Source organism: Thalia democratica, chromosome 5 (genome assembly GCF_965202585.1).
Source record: "Thalia democratica chromosome 5, ktThaDemo2.hap1.1, whole genome shotgun sequence".
NCBI classification, from domain to species: domain Eukaryota; kingdom Metazoa; phylum Chordata; class Thaliacea; order Salpida; family Salpidae; genus Thalia; species Thalia democratica.
Window position 1 is genome coordinate 68,053,162 of NC_139169.1, and position 20,147 is coordinate 68,073,308.

The following is a 20,147-nucleotide window of genomic DNA, read 5'->3' on the forward strand; positions in this document are numbered from 1 at the left end:
TTATATAACATTATTGTAAGAAATCAACATTAAAAACTAGCAAAAACAAATTGATATTTTTTACACAAATACGACATACTTCACAATAAAAGAATTTATACTAAAAAATTTTTCTAATATCAGTCCTACTTAATAAATTTTGAAGACATAAGAAATGTCTATATATAAGTTGGCTAACTAGCGAGTGACAGCTATTAGGACATTCCATTTAAAACTAGCAAAAAAAGGTGACAATTTTTGTACAAATGCAACATACTGCTCTACAAAAGGATCAAACTGACGATTTTTTTTTTAATTTATCTTACTTAAAAAAGATCATGAAGACAAATACCCGTAAAATTAGCTAGTTAGGAAGCGAAATCATTCGATAAATATTCGTCACTATGTGAATTTTCATCATTATATGAATCTTTACAAGGTGAAACTCCTTAAAGAGAACTTGATATTGAACCGCTTTGTGTGAATCAGAGTTGCCAAATGTTTTTGGCAAATTTTCTCCAGGTTTTTAAAATTACACTTTATAGGGTCTATTCTTTATTGAAAATTAAGTTTTAAGTAAAAAACTGAAGTAAATAGTATAGTAACATTGAAAAGATATCTTAAAGCTTTTTTTAATTTGATTTTTAATAAAAAATAAATTGGTGATGACAAAAAAATTTTCTATACAATAGATTTTTTGTGTCAAATTGAAATTTTACTCCTTAACATTTAAAAGTTGTTTAAAATTCCATGTCTTTTAGTGATTTCTGTTCAAAACTTCAATTATTTTAGTTGTTTTTGCTTAAAACTCCAGGTTTTTTTCATGTTTTGTAGCCTTAATTGTCCAATTCCAGGTTTTTCCAGGATTCTAGGTTTTTTTATTTTTTGTTTTTTTAATTAAAGGTTTTTCCAGGTTTTTTTAGGCTTAATAGTCCAATTCCAGGTTTTTCAAGTATTTCAGGTTTTTGGCAACCCTTGTGACTTTATTACCAAAATTTGAACTATTTAGTACAATTTTGGTATTTCATCGGTTATATTGTATTTATAACTGATATCGAGCAACAGATGGTGCAACGTGTTTTGGGGATTTTTCTTCCAATACATGTACCTGTTTATATATCCTTCCACGCTGGAGGCATGCAACCCCTTCCTGCCCACATTCGACCTCAGTTCCACGAACAAGCGCTCCAAGTTGGGCAAACAGTCCTGATGCTCATTAATCTCGTAAGAATACGAACCATTACTGCTTTTCATATTCTGAAGGTTTTTGTACCCCTCCTTTCCCTTGTGAGTTACAAGTGTACCTTCTAACACGTGTTTTCTCATCAGCTGTTCGATTGGCAAATTTACATCCGGGTCATGGTAGTAAACGACGACTGCTTCCTGGGTTCTAACGTTGACGGTGGCGAACAGCCTGCATTTTATTCGTTTCCTGTCCTTCCTGACATCCCTGTTAATAGTGAACTCAATATCGTCCACTTCAACTGTTTCCCCGAAACCTCCAATCTTATTGTTTTCAAGTGAATGAGCACATACCTGTGGTTGAAATTTAATCATGGTTAATAGTGCGAATTTAAAACATACTGTATTCAGGGTTGCCACTCGTTTTTTTAAATTTTTTTCCAGGTTTTCCAAATTACTTCCAGGTTTTTAAAAGCACACATGTTTGGGTTTGCAAAGTTCAGGGTAAGAAACAGTGGTAAATAGTAAATAAAAAATTAAAAAGATACTGTAAAGCTACTTTAAATATGTTTTTTGATAAAAGTAAATTTTGATGATGAAAAAAAAATTTTTATTTGTATGATCATGGTTGTCACAGACCAAGCTGAGAAAAATTTCCTGACTTTTTACCAAATTTCCTGACTTTTCTTAATCAAACTCTTAATTCAAACTTATTCTAAAATACATAATCTAACACTTGAAACTGTATAAAGCTTTCGATCTGATTTCAATACAGGTTGAGACAACAGTTTTTTGCTGAATTCAATCATCAAACTTCCATTACATCACTTGAACCATCTGTGTATGACTGATGTATTTGCAATAAACAGCTCTATCAGCAAAATACTTGTATTATTACCTTATAAACACAGCTTGTCTGAGAAGAGACACAATTTTTTTTAGAATTTCCAAGCATAAATGTATCTAAATAAACGAAATGACAAAAAAGGAACTTTTATAATTAAAACCTTAAATTAATACAAATTTTCACAACTAAAATCTTAAAACAATAAAGAGATTTTTAGATAATTTTTATCATTTTAAGGCTTTGGAAAGTAAGGAATTTTGTAAATTTAAACTGACAAAGTCTGACTTTTTTAAATCTTATAAAATTCCTGACTTTTTCCAAAACTCCCTATTTTTTCCTGACTGTTCCGGACTTTTGTCATTTTTTTAAATTTTTCCTGATTTCCTGACCATGTAGCAGCCCTGTATCATAGATTTTTTGAGTCAAATTGAAAATTTACTACTGAATATGTAAAAATTGTTAAAATTTCAGGTTTTTCCAGTTATTTTTAGTGATTTTTCTTCAAAATTCCAGCTTTTTTTTTGCTAAATTTCTCAAATTCTAAGTTTTTTAAGCCTTAATTGTCAAATTCCAGATAAAGTGGCAACCCTATGTATTATGAGAAGTTTTGTAATTTAAGTGTCTGCAGTCTCTATAGGGTTTGAAAAATATTTTTTTGTAAAAAAATGTTGGTAAATTTGGTAGTTGGAGAAATTAAAGGTCAATATTAAAGATTACAACAGATATTTACGAATATAGTTATAGTGTTACCTTTGACTTTCAAAAGTCAACTTTGTTTAGCTTTGAATTTTGAACAATTAGTTATAAGAGCTTACCTTGGTCATATACTAATAAACACGAAGAAAAAAAAAATCTTTATATCTTATCTTCAACTAAAAATCTAAAGCTTTAATTTTAACATATCTACCAGAGTTGCCATTTTATTTAGCAACTTTTCTCTAGGTTCTCAAAATTTCTTCCAGATTTGTAAAAGTAAACATACTTGGCTCTATTTTTAGTTTCAAGTAAAGTTTAAGTTAAGAAACTGTAAAGCTATTTTAAATGTGTTTTTTAATAAAACGCATTTTGCACCAATCACTTTTACACAAGGGTGACTTTTGCACGAGCAGATAATTTGTCACGGGGTAACAGTGATAGTAAACTACAGCTTAAATGGTTTTAGCCGCTCTCCTAACCGAAAGAAAAAAACGTTTACCAGTTAGCTGAAACTTAATTTAAGTCCGTGCAAGAATTTCAATTTGCGCAAAAGTAACTACTCGTGAAAAAGCGAACCCTTATGCAAAAGTGACTTTGTTCTTACACTAAGCTTGATTACCAACCCTTGTACTTAAAATTTTATCAACGTTATTAACTTATATCAAGGGGTATGGAGCAGACTTGTCAAACGAATCGTTTACGATTCGTTTTTTACGGTATATGAATATCTCTCGTAGGGGAATACCCTATTTTTAAAAATATATGAATGACATTTGCTTGGATACAAAATCAAACAATTAATAAAATAAGAAGGAGATAATGGATCAAAACAACCATGTAAGTTTTTCATTTATGAGGTTTTTGTAGATAAATAAAAAATGGTAAATTAATCTTTACTAAAGAATTGAACAAAACATTTTAGAAAATACTTTAAATGAATGGTGTAGTGTAGTTTAAGTCTAATGTAAATTGGTGGTTTTATATCAGAAATTTAAATTAAATTAATATTTTTTTTTGTTTTGTCTTTTAATTTTCAATTTTACTTTCTGTCCAAATTAAAAATTTGAAAGTTTGGTTGTAATTTGCATGGAATCATATTTATTTTGTATAATTTTTACTGCTCTTTACAATTCAGTAAATTGAGCAACCTTTTTAATTAAAACAATTAACTATATGTAATTGTTATTAAAATCAAAAGTATTCTTATAGTTCTTTAAATTATTATTTTATTTTTACTCTAAGTTTATAATTGTTTTTAAATATACTTATAACACCAAATAATTTTTAAAATATTTTGTTACTTTTTGTTTAACTTAGTTATGTATTTGGTATTTTTGTATATATGTTTGAAAGAAGGCATAGGGTTTTAATCTATTTTTAATGATTATAATATGATTTAAGTAGTTCATTAAATATCTTATAAAGTTCTACTTTTTCATATAGTTTTGAAAGTACCACATGTTTAAGCAAGCTAAAAAAATGGTAGTTGGATTAATTTGCAAATACATAAATAAAGGGGTGAAGGGGAGTTAAACATATTTTGTTGATGTTAGATAAAGTTTTTGTTTATTGAAATAGATCTATTATAGTTGTAGAGATTTTGAATCTTAAACTCAAAGAGAACTATACTAATCTTATAATCTCTAATCTTATAAAAACTAAAATGTCAAATAATGATATCACTAAAAACCTGTCTTCATTCATTTTTTAAAGCATATTACATAGTTTTTAAAAAAGTGATTCTTGTATGTTTAAAAGCAATTTTAAATGAATTTTTCTTCTAATAAATTAAATAGTATTTAAATAAATATAATTTTATGATAGAGCTTTCAAATAAATCTTTAATAAAACTCCTATAATATTTGTCTTGACTAGGTAAAGAATGCATAAAAGTTAAAGGAACATATAGGTTTAAGTGAAAACTATATTTTATAGCAACCTATCTTACTTGAATTTGACAAATCAAATCTCAAAATTATTTTTATTTTCTAAAAAAGGTTGACTATGGTCATTTTTCTGCAAACTTTAAACTGTACAAGTAAAGATAAAATTTAAAAAAAAATCTGACACCCCTACTCCATATGGCTTTATAAATTAGTTCAATGAATGTTCTGATAGTTTTAATTAGAGTTATTATTTATTATGTACTGATTTGAAAAAATAAAATGAAATACTTAGTATCTTATTTGATAATTTTTTATAGTTAAGAGATTACATAACTTTTTTTAAATTTTTGGCTGAGTTAAAGTACTAAATATTAGATATGATATAAACAATTTTCATCTTGAAATAATATAACTTAGACTTTTTAAAAATCAAATTTTATTTACTAGCAAGCTTTGGAAGAATTAAAAAAATTTGTTTTGTGTTTTAGACTCTATTGTTTTTAATAAAGTTGTAATCATTATACTTTCTGTATATAACATATTCTAACAATACTTAAATCCTTTATAGGTACCTTTAGTAGAAATAATTGTTGATGATTATCAACCAAAAAAGCAAGTCTTTAAGAAATATCTGAAATCTTGGGAAACTGTGTTTGAGTTGAAAGGTTTTTTTTTTCTGTCAACTTTTTGTAATTAATTTTTTTTTCATGATGTTTATCTATATTTAATCTACAATTTCCAATGTATTTTCTATTTTTAAACAAAATAAAATAAAGCTGCTATTAATATTGAAAAGCAATATTCCTTAATTGAATATTAATATTGTCAGATCAACTTGCAAATCAATGGGGTTTTGTTGCCATAACTTTCCACTTACCAACAACATGATAGAGGAGGTTAGAAAGACAAGCCTCTATAAGGACAGAGATTATAATGTACAAAAGTTATTTTCAAGGGAAGAGTTTAAGCTTTTTCTACCCGCAAATAAAACTGTTTTTAGTGCGAACCAATGTATTTAATCTTTTTCATTATTATGTATTAGTAGTTTTACCATGCAATTTAGTGCCACCTTTTGTTTCAATGTTTTAAATTATTAATTAATTTGTATGTTTGATTATGATTAATTACAGTTTTCTTTAATTAGGAAATTTTTGTGCTTTGTGAAATGTTTATTAAACTACAATAATTAAGATGAAAATATACATTTTAATTATTTTTAGTTCAAATTTAATACTTCAAACTGAAAATATTTTCAGTTTATAAAAACGTTTTACTTTTTTTTATCAACATCATACACAACAATTGTTTAAACAAAACTCATTAATTAATTTCGTTTACATTTTTAGTTTCTGCTAATAAGTTATTTTTTAAATTGTGTTTCAATTGTTTTTTTTTAATATTTTAAATTATAAATTATTTTGTAAGTTTAGTTATGATGAATTGCAGTTTTCTTTAATTTGGAAAGTCTTGTGCTTTGTAAAATGTTTATTGAACTACAATTGTTAAGATGAAAATATACATTTTAACTATTTTTAGTTCAAACTTAATACTTTAAATTGAAAATATTTTCAGTTAATAAGAACGTTTTACTTTTTTTTATCAACATTACACAGAAAAATTGTTTAAGTAAAAGTCATTCAGTAATTTCGTTTACATTTTCAGTTTCTACTAATGAGGTTTTTATTTTTTTAATGTTTTGTTTCAATAATAAGAAAAAAATTTGTAAGCCTAAATATGATGAATTTCGATTTTCTTTCATTAGAAAAATTTTGTACTTTGTAACTAATTATTAAGCTGCAATAAATAAGATAAAAAAATTTTTTTTTTTAATTTTATAGATATAATAATTTTTAAATGCTAAACATTAATCCCTTATATGTTAGTTTGTAAAAGAATAGTTTTTATGTGGTTTAACAGTTTGTTTATGACTAAAACTTAAATGACAATGACACAATGTTTATTTATTCTTGATAAAAAAAATAACTGTTCAGAATTTATTCTTTCAAGACTTTATTTTACAAACTACAGGGTTGCCACTCTTTGAGCCAAAAAATCTTCCCTGAGTGACCAAAAATTTCCCTGAGTAACCTTAAATTTCCCTGAGTTTCCCTGAGTATTTTTCAAATCTTAAAATAAAAATTTTCTCTTCTAACACAAATTATTAATACCTCATTCTCATTTTTCTTCTTTATAATAAAAGGAAGGTTGTATGTGTATGCTTATGCATTAAATTTATGAAAAAAACTGTTTTCAAAAACTCAATCTTAAAAGGTTTAAACCAATTAAAAATTAAAAACTAAATTTTTGCACAACTTTGTGTAAACTTGTTAGTTAACTTTCTACATAAAAGAATAAAGTTTAATTTGTTTGACATTTTAATTGACAAAATTTAATTATACTATAATAATAATTTCACATGAAGAACTCACTTAAATGCATACATAATAATTTCATTATGACTTGTATGTCTTTCCTAGCAACTGTTCTGAATGCAGTAAATAAAACTTAAAAGCTTAACATTATTGTAAAAAAACCTGCAAAAAGAAAGTTTAAAGAAATAGCTAAAGAAATATCTCATATCAAAGTACAACTTAATACCTAACAACTGATACAAAGTAATCTAAAATTAAAAATTTTTTTATGTCTTTTAGATGCTCATACACAATCTATTTTAAATAAATTAAAACATAATTTTGATTTTAAAACAATTTCACATTACCTAATAAAAAAAAAATTAACAAAAGTAATACAACAATAATCTGTATTCATTTTAATTTTTTTTACTGAAAACAAGTAAATGTAAACAAATAACAAATAACTTTATTATTTAAAAAATAAGAACTAATAGTATAACATAGTGTTTTTTAAACTACATAAGTAACTAAAAATAAAAAGTTTATTAGAACTTTTCAATGAATAGTTAACAACAACTTTCATTTCTCTAAACTGTTTGATTTTACTTAAGTAAATATAAATTTAAAACTTAAAAAAACTACAATGTTAATACTAAGAATATTGAAGAACTAGCCGCAAGGCTAAAAAAAATCTAAATAACCACTTAAATAATAAAAATTACTACTTTTAAACAAAATATTGAAACTGGATTAACTAAACCTCATTCAAGATCTAGAAAAAAAATTCCCTGAGATTTTCAAAAACTTCCCTGAAATTTAGAGAAAAAATCAAAACTTCCCTGAGTTTCCCTGAGTTAAAAGAAAAATGCCAAAATTCCCTGAGTTTCCCTGAGATTTCCTGAGTTTCCCTGAGATTTTCTACAGTTTGAAAATTCCCTGAGATTCCCTGAGTTCCCTGAGTGTGTGGCAACCCTGAAACTAAGTTTCGGTCAAATACCTCGTCTGTGCTTTAAAATCTAAAAATCGAAGTTTCTAAATATCATAACATATAATAAGATTTACTGTTTTGTAGAAATATTGAATTTCCTTCTAAACCTTCTAAACTTATCTTACGTAATAATAATAAAAAATTAAGGTTGGTTTAAAATTTTAACAATCGCGCTTAGTAGAATATAAGGCTTTATAAGTTAGTAAATTCTGTATATAATTGAACTAGTTATTTTTCAGTTTAACCAAGCATCTTTAAAATAACCTGTTAAATTACCATAAAAAGTTACATTTTTCTATTTAATAGAAATATTTCTTTTACATTTTTTGTATTATTTTTCAGTACGTTTTATTATTTAAAATAATTAATTTTTGTTCTTATAACAGCAATCATATATCACAAAAGAAAAATATTCAGTATACGAAAACTTATTTAAACGTTTTAAAAACTATTAAGAATAAGGAAAAATATAGTTGGAAAATACATAAAACAACATTGCTACCTTCTTCTTAAGCTTATTCTCTCACTTTTTAAACTTCTTTTTTCTTTTTTTTACTACAGCGCTTGCTTGGCAACGCTCTCGTTCAAACAGCTTTAATTAAGTTAAAAACAACTTATGACAAGTCTGGTATGGAGTACAGCACATTTTTTTGGTAATGTTGTAAAATTCATATGAGGGGATATGAATTGGATGTGTTTTGGCCTTATTAAGAAGAATTATTAAAAAAAAAACAAACAAAAAAGTTGCTGCCAAAAAGACTGATTTAAACCCCAAAAATCACAAATTTACAATATTTTTGACTTAAGTAGTAATAAAATCACTTATACATGTCCTTTAAAGCTATAAGCATACGTATAAAGACATTTCAACTGCTTTTGTACTAATATAACGTCATAATCACACAAAATATGCAAATTCTATCTTTAAAATGGTGTTCTTTTTTGAAAATTAAAAAGCAAAGCTTAGTGTTAATTCTAATGTAAAGTTTTTGCTGTAAAACAAAACTTTTAAGGTATACTTACTTACCTTTAAAAGGTTAGGCAATGTGGTATGTATATTAGCGGGATGTTTGATGTCATAATTCATTTAGCTTGAAGTGTTTAAAAAACCTTAAACAATTATTTTATCAACAACCAATATATTAAAGTTAACGAAATATTAAAAAGTTTTGATATATTATAGGCAAGATAATGTTGTATGGCATTGAATATTAAGTTGATGAATGCAAAATAAAGACTTACAAAGAAATTAAGAACATTGCAAAATAAAACCATCATTGTACTGTAACATTTAATATTGACGCTTAATATTTTTCAAAATGATTGATACTTTTAAAAATTTTAGTATAAAAATGCTGTCACATGATTGAGAAAATCTAAAGTGGGTATTTCCACTTCAAATTATTTCCATCTCGAACTCTCATGAGGTGGTCCGTTATATAAGTTCCATCATCATTTTTACCATAACAAGAAGGATTATACCATGTGTCTGATGATACACAATTAATGTGACATAACAATGCCCTACCACAATGTCTTCATTTTTTTTTTCTGAGGAAGAAGCTCCTACAATTAATACTGCATCAGCGTTTATTGGTAACGAACACATAGACTTAAAGCAATCATCTTCTTCTGCAACAAGAGCACATAAATTTAGGAGTCTTTCCTCATGAGTATTACCATTTACTTTAAAAAGTTCTGGATTGCACAACACTTCAAATTTGTGTGACTCTTTAAAGTAAATTAAACTCACTACGATCAATGACTTCGTTTAGATCAGGATGAGATTTTAAAATAAAACGCAGCTCTTCAACGCCCTCTACAGGCCCACCCCAGCTTTTACACAGTTTGAGACACTTCTGCACATATTGATCCTTTTTCTTCCCCTTTTAAATTTTATCTTTTATTTGTTACAGCTTTAAGTTTTTTTTTGTTCTGCTTCATCTCATTCAGAAATTGTACAATTTTAGTAAATTTTTTTAATTTATAGTTTTAAAAGAATCAGATATAAGTAGTGTAAGTCATTTCTAATCTCTTTTGCTGTATAGCGGTTGTTCCTAAACTTTGCCACTGCTGCACGCTTTCCAAATCCAGCAAGGTGCCTTTCAGATTATAAGTTATTGGTTGGGAGTCCTGCCAGTTCCTTATCAGATAAAAACTGGAGCTCAGTAGCACGTGGTGAATTTGACAACCGAAAATTTTCAAATCAATATTCTCTGCCTGTTTGGCGATCAAAAACTTGGGTGGGATGGAGACACATCTTGTTAAGAATTTTACAACACAAATCAGATGTTGGCTTTTATACCTTATTGAGTGGATAATGTACCACATAGGCATCCAGAGTTTTCATTTTTCCAATGCTGAGATCTTTATACATCATAGGAAATACTCTGAGTAGCTCTTTTTGAGAGCTAACCTCAACAAAGTGTAAAAAAAAGTAGTTTTACCTTGTGAGTAAAGTAAGAAAGTGTCTCAACTTCAGTCACCAGAAGCTCTGAGTCAAGTTTGACGACTTCCACATACTGGTTGCTTAGACATGTTTCAATTATGAGCATGAAAATAAACGGAAGGCTTTGCAAAATAGATGCGGCAGAATACCCAAGTTTAGTAAACCTGCGTTAATGATAAATTGCAAGGCGATTAACTTCGTTCTCTCTGTTTAAAATGTAATCAAAGAGATCTGCTTGATATGTACTGTGCGCTGATTTTTCATGGCTAACCATACTTAATATAGATGAAATTGCAAACTTAGTTACACTTATTTTTCCTCGCAAAAATCACCTTTCTAGCATTCACTAAACGCTTGGATAAACATGGATTTTAGCTCAAAACTTTTCATTAAATTTAAACAGTTATCAAGTGCAGTATGATATCCTATTACAACACAACAGCAGAATAAATTGATTTATATTAAAAAGTACCATTTTACAGTCAAAATTTGCACATTTTGTGTGATTATGACGTCATAATAATACAAAAACAGTGGAAATGTCTTTATATGTATGCTTATAACTTTAAACTTTTTTTTTAAATAAAAACTATAAGGTTGTATAAGTGACTTTATTACTATTTAATTCAAAAATATTGAAAATATGCGATTTTTGGGGTTAAAATCAGTTTTTTGGCAAGCGACTTTTTTTTAGCATTTTTTGAAAATTCTTCTTAATGGAGCCAAAACACTTAAAATTATACCCCATCATAGTCCAGCAAACATCACCAAAGTACTCCCTACCCCTATTGTATCCTTTACCATATGTCCTTAGTTTTATTTGAAATCAGTATCTTCAACCGACAGTCTTTAACTATTAGCTACTGACCCTCATAAAACTAGTACGAATAAGCATAGTTTAGTTAAACATTCCTTAGAAAAGAATCTCCTGATAAAACTATTATAGATTTGGAAAAAAAAAACGCTTTGTGCAATAGTGATCTGTTTTCGTATAGAAAGCAGTGTTAAAACAAAACTACACAAACAAAATAGGCTTTTTAAGAATCAGTATATAAATTTTGTTATAAAAAATTAGGCATGATTGGATTTTTTTAAATAAAACTTTTTTATTGCTGACAAATATTTATAACAGGATAATAAAATTTTGAAAGAGACTTGATAATAAAAGAGAAAATAAATCAAAATTATCTTTAAATTGAATACAAATATTTAAAATTTTATTCTTCAATGTTAAGTTAAAATATTTATAATGACAATACATAAACGTAAATCAATATAAGTTTTTAGAAATGTAAAAATCAGTTAAAAGTAAGTAATTTATTAGTCAAAACAGGATATCTTGATTGCAAATGCTACATATTAAAAAAAAATTAACATTTATATCTTTTTATATGCTAAGATTAACAACTTTTAAGCTTAGTTTGGCAACTATGATTGTGATATTAAAAACCTCATTAACTTTGCACAGCTAGGTATTATTTTATTTATTTTCAATCATTCTCTTAAAGAAATCTAAAACTTCTATACTTGTCAAAGACTTATATTTAGTGAAACCCCTGTATAAGACTCCCGAAACTAAACATTTTTTAAACTTTACCTCACAACACTTCCTCCACCAATCAAGCACACTCGCATCTGTTAGTTTGCTCACTTTGCAAGCATTTTCGGTCACAAATTCTTCTTTGACGAACTCAGATAAAAACAACACCAATTGCTCGTATTTCACTTTTGTTGCTGTGCAGATTGAAAACTAAGTTTTAATTACTTTGTTTAGTTTTAATTAATTTATCTAAATTAATAAACAACTGCCTTTTTTACGTTGCCAAGTTTAAAAGAGTATAAACAATTTTATTTTTTGAGATGCCGTTCTTACAATAGGTATTTTTATTGATGAAACGTAGGTTTTTTTTAAAGTTTTATTTATTCATACAGATGAGCTTATTTAGAGGATATTGTATAGATATTAAAACAGACGTTAACCATTTACTTACCCTCAAAAATAGTACCTTTCTTCTCACTAATTTGATAGTTGCATCTCACTCTTTCAACTTGTTTACAACACCTCCATGATTTTTTATTTTTGTTATAACTGTAGAAGTATGCAAAAGTATAATTTTTATTTTGGGGAAAAAAAAACGTTTAATCTTATATGCTCAAAATCCGAGTTTATATCTAATATTAAAACAAGTTCTTCTTAGTTATTCTTATCAGATGGCATTTTTGTATGCTGTTATAGCAAGTGTTTTGTTACAAATCCTAAAAACTTTATGTATAAAAATTTATTTAACTATACTAACCTCATTAAAGTTTGACACTTTTTACAATGTGCCTTGCTTCGCAAGCAATTATGTTCTTGCAGGAACTTTTTGTAGTAATCTTCAGGGTTTTCATCAGACTATAAACAAAAAAAAAAGATATTATGTAACACAATCTTCAATAAAAAAGCTTTCAGACACATTTTTTTTTATCACAACACAGTACTTACCGCATTATATGCAGTTTTTAATCTTGACGTTTCAAACTCGCTACAAGATGTGCAAGAAGTAACATCAGGGTGATCGCATGTATTCTGTAAATTGTTTTGAACATCATTGATTGGGACGCTTATGACTTCTGCAAAAGTATAAATAAGTACTATACCCATTTTAATTATTCGTTATTAAATTTTATACATAACTTTATTTTTACTGTTGATACTTTAAATTATAACATTAAATACAGTAGACTACCGCTTAAGTACGCACTTTTTTTGGTACGCACCACGCCTTAAGTACGCACTTATCAAGAAAGGTAGAATGGCCAACCTGCTGAGTTAGCCTAAGACTTTCACAAATTTTAAACTAGGGTGAGTATGAGTAATCCTGAGTAGTCAAGTGGCCTGAAATTGTGACAGTCCTGTTATTAAATTCTATTAAACTAAATGTAGTGGTTGCAGAAAAGTGAAAAGAATAATGATATTTGAGCTGCAATGCTATTAAATAAATCTAGATGACAAAGCTAAAAAAACCTACAAATACAACATACTTAAGTCATAACTTAATTTAAATGTACAACCATTGATGTTTTCAAAATGTAAACATAATGTAGTTTGGTACTTTACCTCTAACAAAATATGGCTTAATATTCTTTTTTATACCATTGACTGACATTGACTTTCTATATTAATAGTATGTATTAATTATATAAAAGCTTTTTATAAACAAAATAAATCATTTTAAAATCTAATAAAACATTTTGCAGATTAGAATTATGTATAAAATGTTATTTAAAATAAAAAGACTTGTTCATTTGGCTTAATTATTTGGTGGCTAGTTGTAAGAAAGAAAACAAACAACTAAAGTTCATATTATACTATGTATCAAAAAGTACGCATTACCCGTGCTAAGTACGCACTTTTTGGTCGGGTTCAATTTGCGTACTTAAGCGGTAGTGTACTGTATATAATATACTTTTTACCACAGATGTTTTTGTCTTAAAACTTTATTCCGACTAACGGCGTTTCACTGCTCTCAAATAAATTTGAGAACAGATCTACGGAGTCTCAAAAAAGCTTTAAGAATGAGAAAAAAAGCTCTCTTTTTTTGAGACTCCGTAGATCTGTTCTTAAATTTATTTGAGAACAGTGAAACGCCGTTAGTCGGAATAAAGCTTTAAGACAAAAACATCTGTGGTATATATTCCCATAAGCTTAGCTTATCGTGATCTCCAGGATTTAACACCTTTTAACGTTACATTTTAATATACTTTTTATTTCACTTAAAATTCAAAGTTATATAATTTTTTTACTTCAATAAAAATTAAGGATGTATTAAAAAAGAATGAAGAACCTCTTTAGGGTTTGGATAAAAAAAAGTTACTTAAGTAATAATATTGGTAATCAAATCTAGTTTGAGAGTAATGTCCATTAAAATATACTGCTGATGCACTTTTTAAAAAAAAAATTAACTCAGGGTTGCCACAAATCATCTTTAAAAAAATTTCTGACTTTTATACTGTCAGTTAAAAAAATATTTTACAAGTAGTTTTTCAGTTATCTAAACATAAATAAACGCTAGCACTACATTTAAAAACTCTATATACTTTCAAATGCTCTAATATATCAATATCTTTACCACTAGTTTTTAGATATTTATAAAACAAGTACACAATGTATGTTAAACTAAATTGTTAATCAAAACAAAAGTTTAAGAACTAAATAGCATTGGGAAACTAAAACGCAAACAATGAAAGAGCACTAACATCACAGTCATAATAAAAACAAAATACTTCATTCAATTTCAACTGACCAGGAAAACCAGGAAGGTTAAATGTTTTTGGAATCGTCGGAAGTTCGCCAATGAAACTATTTTCAAAACTTTGACCATCTAAAATTTATTCGGTTGTTAAAGGTATAGTGTGAAAATATCTAATTGAATTTTCTTATGACATCAGTTGAATTGAACATAAACAGAAATATTTAAAATCTATCTATGGCAATAGATTAGAAAATTATTTTTTGGTACACCCCATCATTTTTAAATAGTTCTGTAGTACTTACATTCTAAAATACTTTAATTTATTATTTTAAAGTATATAACAAACTATTTTCCTTAGCATAATGTAACAATTAAAGGCAGAAAACAATCAGATTAATTGCAACGGACTTCTTAAAAATAATAATTTACAATTTATATACTTCTTTATAATTTTGGTACATATAACTTTAGATTAAAAATATAGTTTGTTACAAAATAATTGTTACTAACCTTCTTTTATGATGTTGCTATCAAATACAACTTCCGCATCTATAAGTCAAAACAACTATTAGTATTATCTAAATAACATAGTTTTAAAACTTAATATAGTATATGATGAAAAGTCAATATTGAGTGTATTTACTATTTTTGTTTTTGAAAAACTTTCATTGATTAATACACATCAGAGAAATATTTATGATAACTTTAGTTATTATCAAAATTTTCTAGTTTTTGTTTTATTTAGTTTTCATATTTTGTACACTACTTAATCTTTGATAATAATATTTTAATTTCTACTTTAATAAAATATCTTACATCTTTCTTCCCTTATAACTATTTAACTTATAAAATTATAATCAACAAAATACATCCTTATTAAAATAAAAAATAAAAAAATCAACTTTTTTATAAATGGAAAAATAGTTGTTCGGCTTTAAACTTATGATAAATATTCTGAATAATATATATTTTTACCTGATGTAAAGGGAGTGAAACCCTTTCCCCCATCTAAAAAGTTTTCTGGTTCTGAATATTTTGAACCTGAGGATAGCTCTGAATCCAAAGAGTCTGAATCTAAATAAATGTTTTGCAAAATAATCAGTTTTAATTTCATTAAACTTCTAACTTTAACAGTTGAATTCAAATTGTTGCATACATTAAATATTCAATTTTATTTTTTGCAGTCATTAGCACTTGTAAACATTCAAGTAAAAAATTTTAAAAAGCGTTCTAATAAAGCTTTTCGAAAAAAAAACAAAGAACAAATAAAAAGTGAACATTAATTTTAAAATTGCGAAAATAAGGTATAACTTGAAATAAGGCTTATATCTATAAAACAATTTCTTAAAAAGATTTAAGAGTTTTATACAGTATCTTATTTATAATATCACTTCTATTTATACCATTTTAGATTTTTTAGTTAATTGTAAGTTGAGAAATATTTCAAAACTAAGTTACCTAAACTTAATAATTAAATAAAGTTTTAAATTGTTTAAGAATATTTATAAAAGCAAATTTTAGTACTTTTGTCAAAGTATAGTGAAAATATCTGGGTAAAAATAAAAAAATAACTTTTGTTTTTACCTTCTAGAATGTAAATTTAAAACTTTTCCCTTTAAGGTATTTAAATGAGGAAGATAAATAAACGACTGACAGAAAACACATAATAATTACCTTGTTGGTTTGTTTCAGTTAATCTGTTGTTTGTTTCATATTCAATGTTGTTGAAAGTTGGTGATTTTATTTCTTTTCTAACAGTCTTATTTTCTTTGAGTTTACTGATAAAATTTATAAAAATTGTTGTAGTTTGATTGTTGAAGAGATTTTTGAATGATTTTTTTTGAAATAATATTTTTTCTAAACAAATATTAGTAAACAACACATTATTTTAAACATTTTGTCTATAAAAATTTAAAAATAAGGGTGAAAATGTTTCTGTTTTAACATTCATTAACACTTCATACAAAACTAAAACTTAAGTAATGATTAATTTTAACATTGTGCAACCATATGAAATACTTTAATGGTCTTCAATAAAAACTAGACAACTCTTTTATTTTTTCAAATTATTTAACTATAACAAACTAAGCAAACATTTATTACTATTAAGGGTTGCCAGTAATTTTACCCTGACTAATATAATAACAATGATTTAACTAATAATATAATCACAAATATAACTAAAAAATTTAAATATATTTTTCAAAAATCAGCTTTGAATAATTATTACCATTTATTGTCCGTGATTCTATTTAATCTTTCTTCAAATACACTCATTTTTTCGTTCATTAAGGCTTTCATTTTTGTTTTTTCAGTTTTTAAATCAGTGTTTTCTATTTCCAGACTTTTATTTCTTTTTTCAAGAAGTTTAATTTTTGCTAGTTGTTCATCAAACACTTTACTGATTAAAGAATTTAATTTCTTAGTGAAACGTTTTGCAGCTGTAATATTTGTAAAATTTTATAAAATATGGTGTAAATTAATTTATACTTCAGTTAAGTGAGCTAAAAACTAATAAAGTTTATTTTAATAAGTTTAAAAGCAAATGAAACTTAAGATATAGTAAAATGAATAGTTATATTTATTTCACAAGGTTTCAAAAATTAATTTTAAAATTAATAAAAAATCACAATATAAAAAATCTTATTTCAAAAATACCTTCAGAGTTTGATGTTTCATTATTTTGCTTCACAAATTCAAAAATTTCTTTCTTAATTTTTTGTTTTGTTTTGTTAAGCTTGACTTTCTTGTATTTTGAAGTACCTAAAATAGTTAACTGAGAATTAAAACTTATTTTGTATACAATAAATATTACTAAAATTAAAGACAACAAAACAGAAAATGGAAAACAAAAACAAAGAGCTTGGGTAAATAGAAAATAAAATAGTCATCCAAATTTTATTGTAAGTTTTATTGTGAGTTTAGTAGTGTATTTTAATTATTCTTTATTCTTTGCTTAGTAAATGTATCAAGTTGAGCAACAGAAAATATAAAATTAGTTGTTTTTATTGATTCAAACTTATCCAATTAATCAAAAACTATAAAAACATAATTATATCAAAAATTAGAAGTGATAGAACAACACTTTCTTTTACAGGTTACTTTTTATAACAATTAATGACAGAAACTAATTTGAAAGGTGAAGCTTTTATGTGTAAATTTTTGAGATAGAGTTACTAGAAACTAAAAAGTAGTTACTTTTAAAACAAGTTTTTTGACTGAATTACCCTTAACAACTATAGTATTCAGTTAAACAATTGTTAAAAATAAATAATAACTGTTTACATCTTAAATGTATACAATATGGTTACATGACTATTCAAGTGAGTATAATTTAAATTCTGAAAATCTTAACTCTTATAAAAATTCTCAAATGGTAACACAGAATAAATTATTTAACTTTAAAAAAAGTTCATGTGGGCATAATTAATAAGACTATGATTGTAAAAGAAGTAAAAAAAAAATTATGGACAATTTAAATTAATTATTTTTGAAAAATACTATATTTTTTAAGTTTTAGTAAAATTAAACTCATATCTCAAATTTTAAAGTTTGCTAAAATAAAAAAAATGTTCGTTTAGGTTTGACTAATAAGACTACAGTAGTATATAAAATAATGTTTATTACAATAAATAATTAACAACAAGAGTCTGAAATTTTTAAACTTAAATAGTTACGCATCCATGTATTACTACATGTAACTACATTAAAAAAAAACTCCCAAATATTTGTGTGAAAAAAAAAATTTCCAGCAAAAATAATGTTCGAGTATATGCATTATGCATAATGAGTCTTGTTATACTTTTTAACATTGTTACGTGACACTTCAAATTATGACAATTAAAATTTATTATAAATGTAACTAAAAAGTAGTTTCTCAATTAATCTCATCGATTACAACATTTGTTGAAACTTATTTATCACAGAAGTTAAAGATGATGTAAAAATACAACTAAAGACAAAAACCAACCAGACTGAGTTGCAAGTGGCATACTAGGCTCATCTGATCCAATCAGACGTGCATTTTTACTAGGCTTGGGTGATGACATACTGGTGTCCTTCAACCTTCTTTTCAGTTTGTTTTTATCAAGCATGCTTTTTTAGTTTTATTTCATTTAGAACCTTTTAGATCACTATTTTTCAAACCGTATATAATCAGTTATAGTAAAACAAACCAAGATTGAAAAGACAATCATTCTGGCAACTTTGCTGCTTAGAATAATCACCATGAAAAATTTCTTACTAGAATAGTTTTTGTATAAAGATAACTTTTAAGGTAATAATTTAAAGAGTACATAATTTTTATAATGTTACATACAAATATAAAATGTTTTTATTGTGAAAAAATAGTTTTTGAGAAAAGTTCAATATATTTAGTAACACAAAATTTTTTTAATTACAATGAATTTGTTGTAAGCAAAAGTCTATTTTATGAACAAAATTTCTATGGTTTTATAATATTTCAAAAATATTTTCAATTATTTTAGGTGGTGTATATGTGGTGCATATGTTGCAATGCTTTGCTCCATGCAATGACCCTGGAAGCCAGTAAAACATTTTGTAAAATAATACTTAACCCTCTAAAACTTATCCCCTGTGACCTTAAACAGTGATTAGACAGTGGTTAAACATGTAAACTCAATTGTGTTCAGTTTGATAATCCTACAGAGATCATACAGCTTATGTATGTTATTTTTTTATTCTAATCTAAATAATGCTTACTTAAGCATCAGGGTTTTCCCAAGTATAGGTTTTCATCTGAAATTTAACTTATTTTTGTAAATTCTACCTGACTGTCACTCTTTGAGCAAAAAAAAACTATATCCAGTAACAAAAAACAGTTCTGAGTGACACTCACTGTCCTAAGTCATACTGTGTTTTTCAAATTGTTAATACTTTTTTAAATTAAGTTTCAAAATCTATAGAAAACAAGTATTTGAACATAATTGGTAATTAAATATAAAAATATTGAGTTTGACAGGGTTGCCACTTGTTTTTACAACTTTTTTCCAGTGTTTCCAAATTTCTTCCAGGTTTTTAAAAGTACACATTTTCTGGTTTATTTTTAGTTTAAAGTTTAGTTCAAGGTAAGAATCTGTGTTAAAAAGTATAAAAAAAATTGACAAGATATTGTAAAGCTACTTTAAATATGTTTTTAATGAAGAAATTTTTGATGATGACAAAAAAATTTTATTTTTATGATACACTTTTTGAGTCAAATCAAAATTTTACTACTAAACATGTGAAAATTGTTAAAATTCCAGGTTTTTCTAGGTATTTTTGTTCAAAATTTCAGAATTTTCCAGTTTTTTTTTTCAAAATTTCTCAAATTCCAGGTTTTTCCAAGGTTTTTATGCCTAAATTGTCAAGTTTCAGGTTTTTCAATGTTTCCAGGTAAAATGACAATCCTGGTTTGAACAACTACATTTCATTCAAGAAAAAATACTGAACTTAAGTATTCAAAATATCTTTGACCAATTATGAGTTTTTAGTAATAAAACTAAACTGGCCTATTTTCAAACTATCACCAG

General features: G+C 25.9%; 1 protein-coding gene across 1 annotated transcript; it reads right to left on the reverse strand.

Annotated features, from left to right (window-relative positions):
• Window positions 1-900: 900 nt before the first annotated feature.
• LOC145836080 (uncharacterized) lies at window positions 901-18,726 on the reverse strand. The gene is made up of 12 exons (XM_082943879.1): window positions 18,587-18,726; window positions 17,275-17,379; window positions 16,847-17,057; window positions 16,291-16,394; window positions 15,592-15,690; window positions 15,127-15,165; window positions 14,668-14,745; window positions 12,867-12,994; window positions 12,679-12,776; window positions 12,373-12,470; window positions 11,979-12,115; window positions 901-1,515 (listed from the first exon to the last, which is right to left on the reverse strand). The coding sequence occupies exons 1-12, from the start codon at window positions 18,708-18,710 to the stop codon at window positions 985-987; spliced, it is 1,752 nt and encodes a 583-aa protein (XP_082800005.1). The 5' UTR covers window positions 18,711-18,726; the 3' UTR covers window positions 901-984.
• Window positions 18,727-20,147: the final 1,421 nt, after the last annotated feature.

Excerpts from the sequence above, each read along its gene's own strand:
- LOC145836080 (XM_082943879.1), bottom strand. The coding sequence starts at position 18,710 with ATGCTTGATAAAAACAAACTGAAAAGAAGGTTGAAGGACACCAGTATG. Across the intron at positions 17,380-18,586 it reads GCCACTTGCAACTCAGTCTG|GTACTTCAAAATACAAGAAA; the intron begins GTTGGTTTTTGT and ends TAACTATTTTAG. Across the intron at positions 16,395-16,846 it reads AGAATCACGGACAATAAATG|TAAACTCAAAGAAAATAAGA; the intron begins GTAATAATTATT and ends AAATTTTATCAG.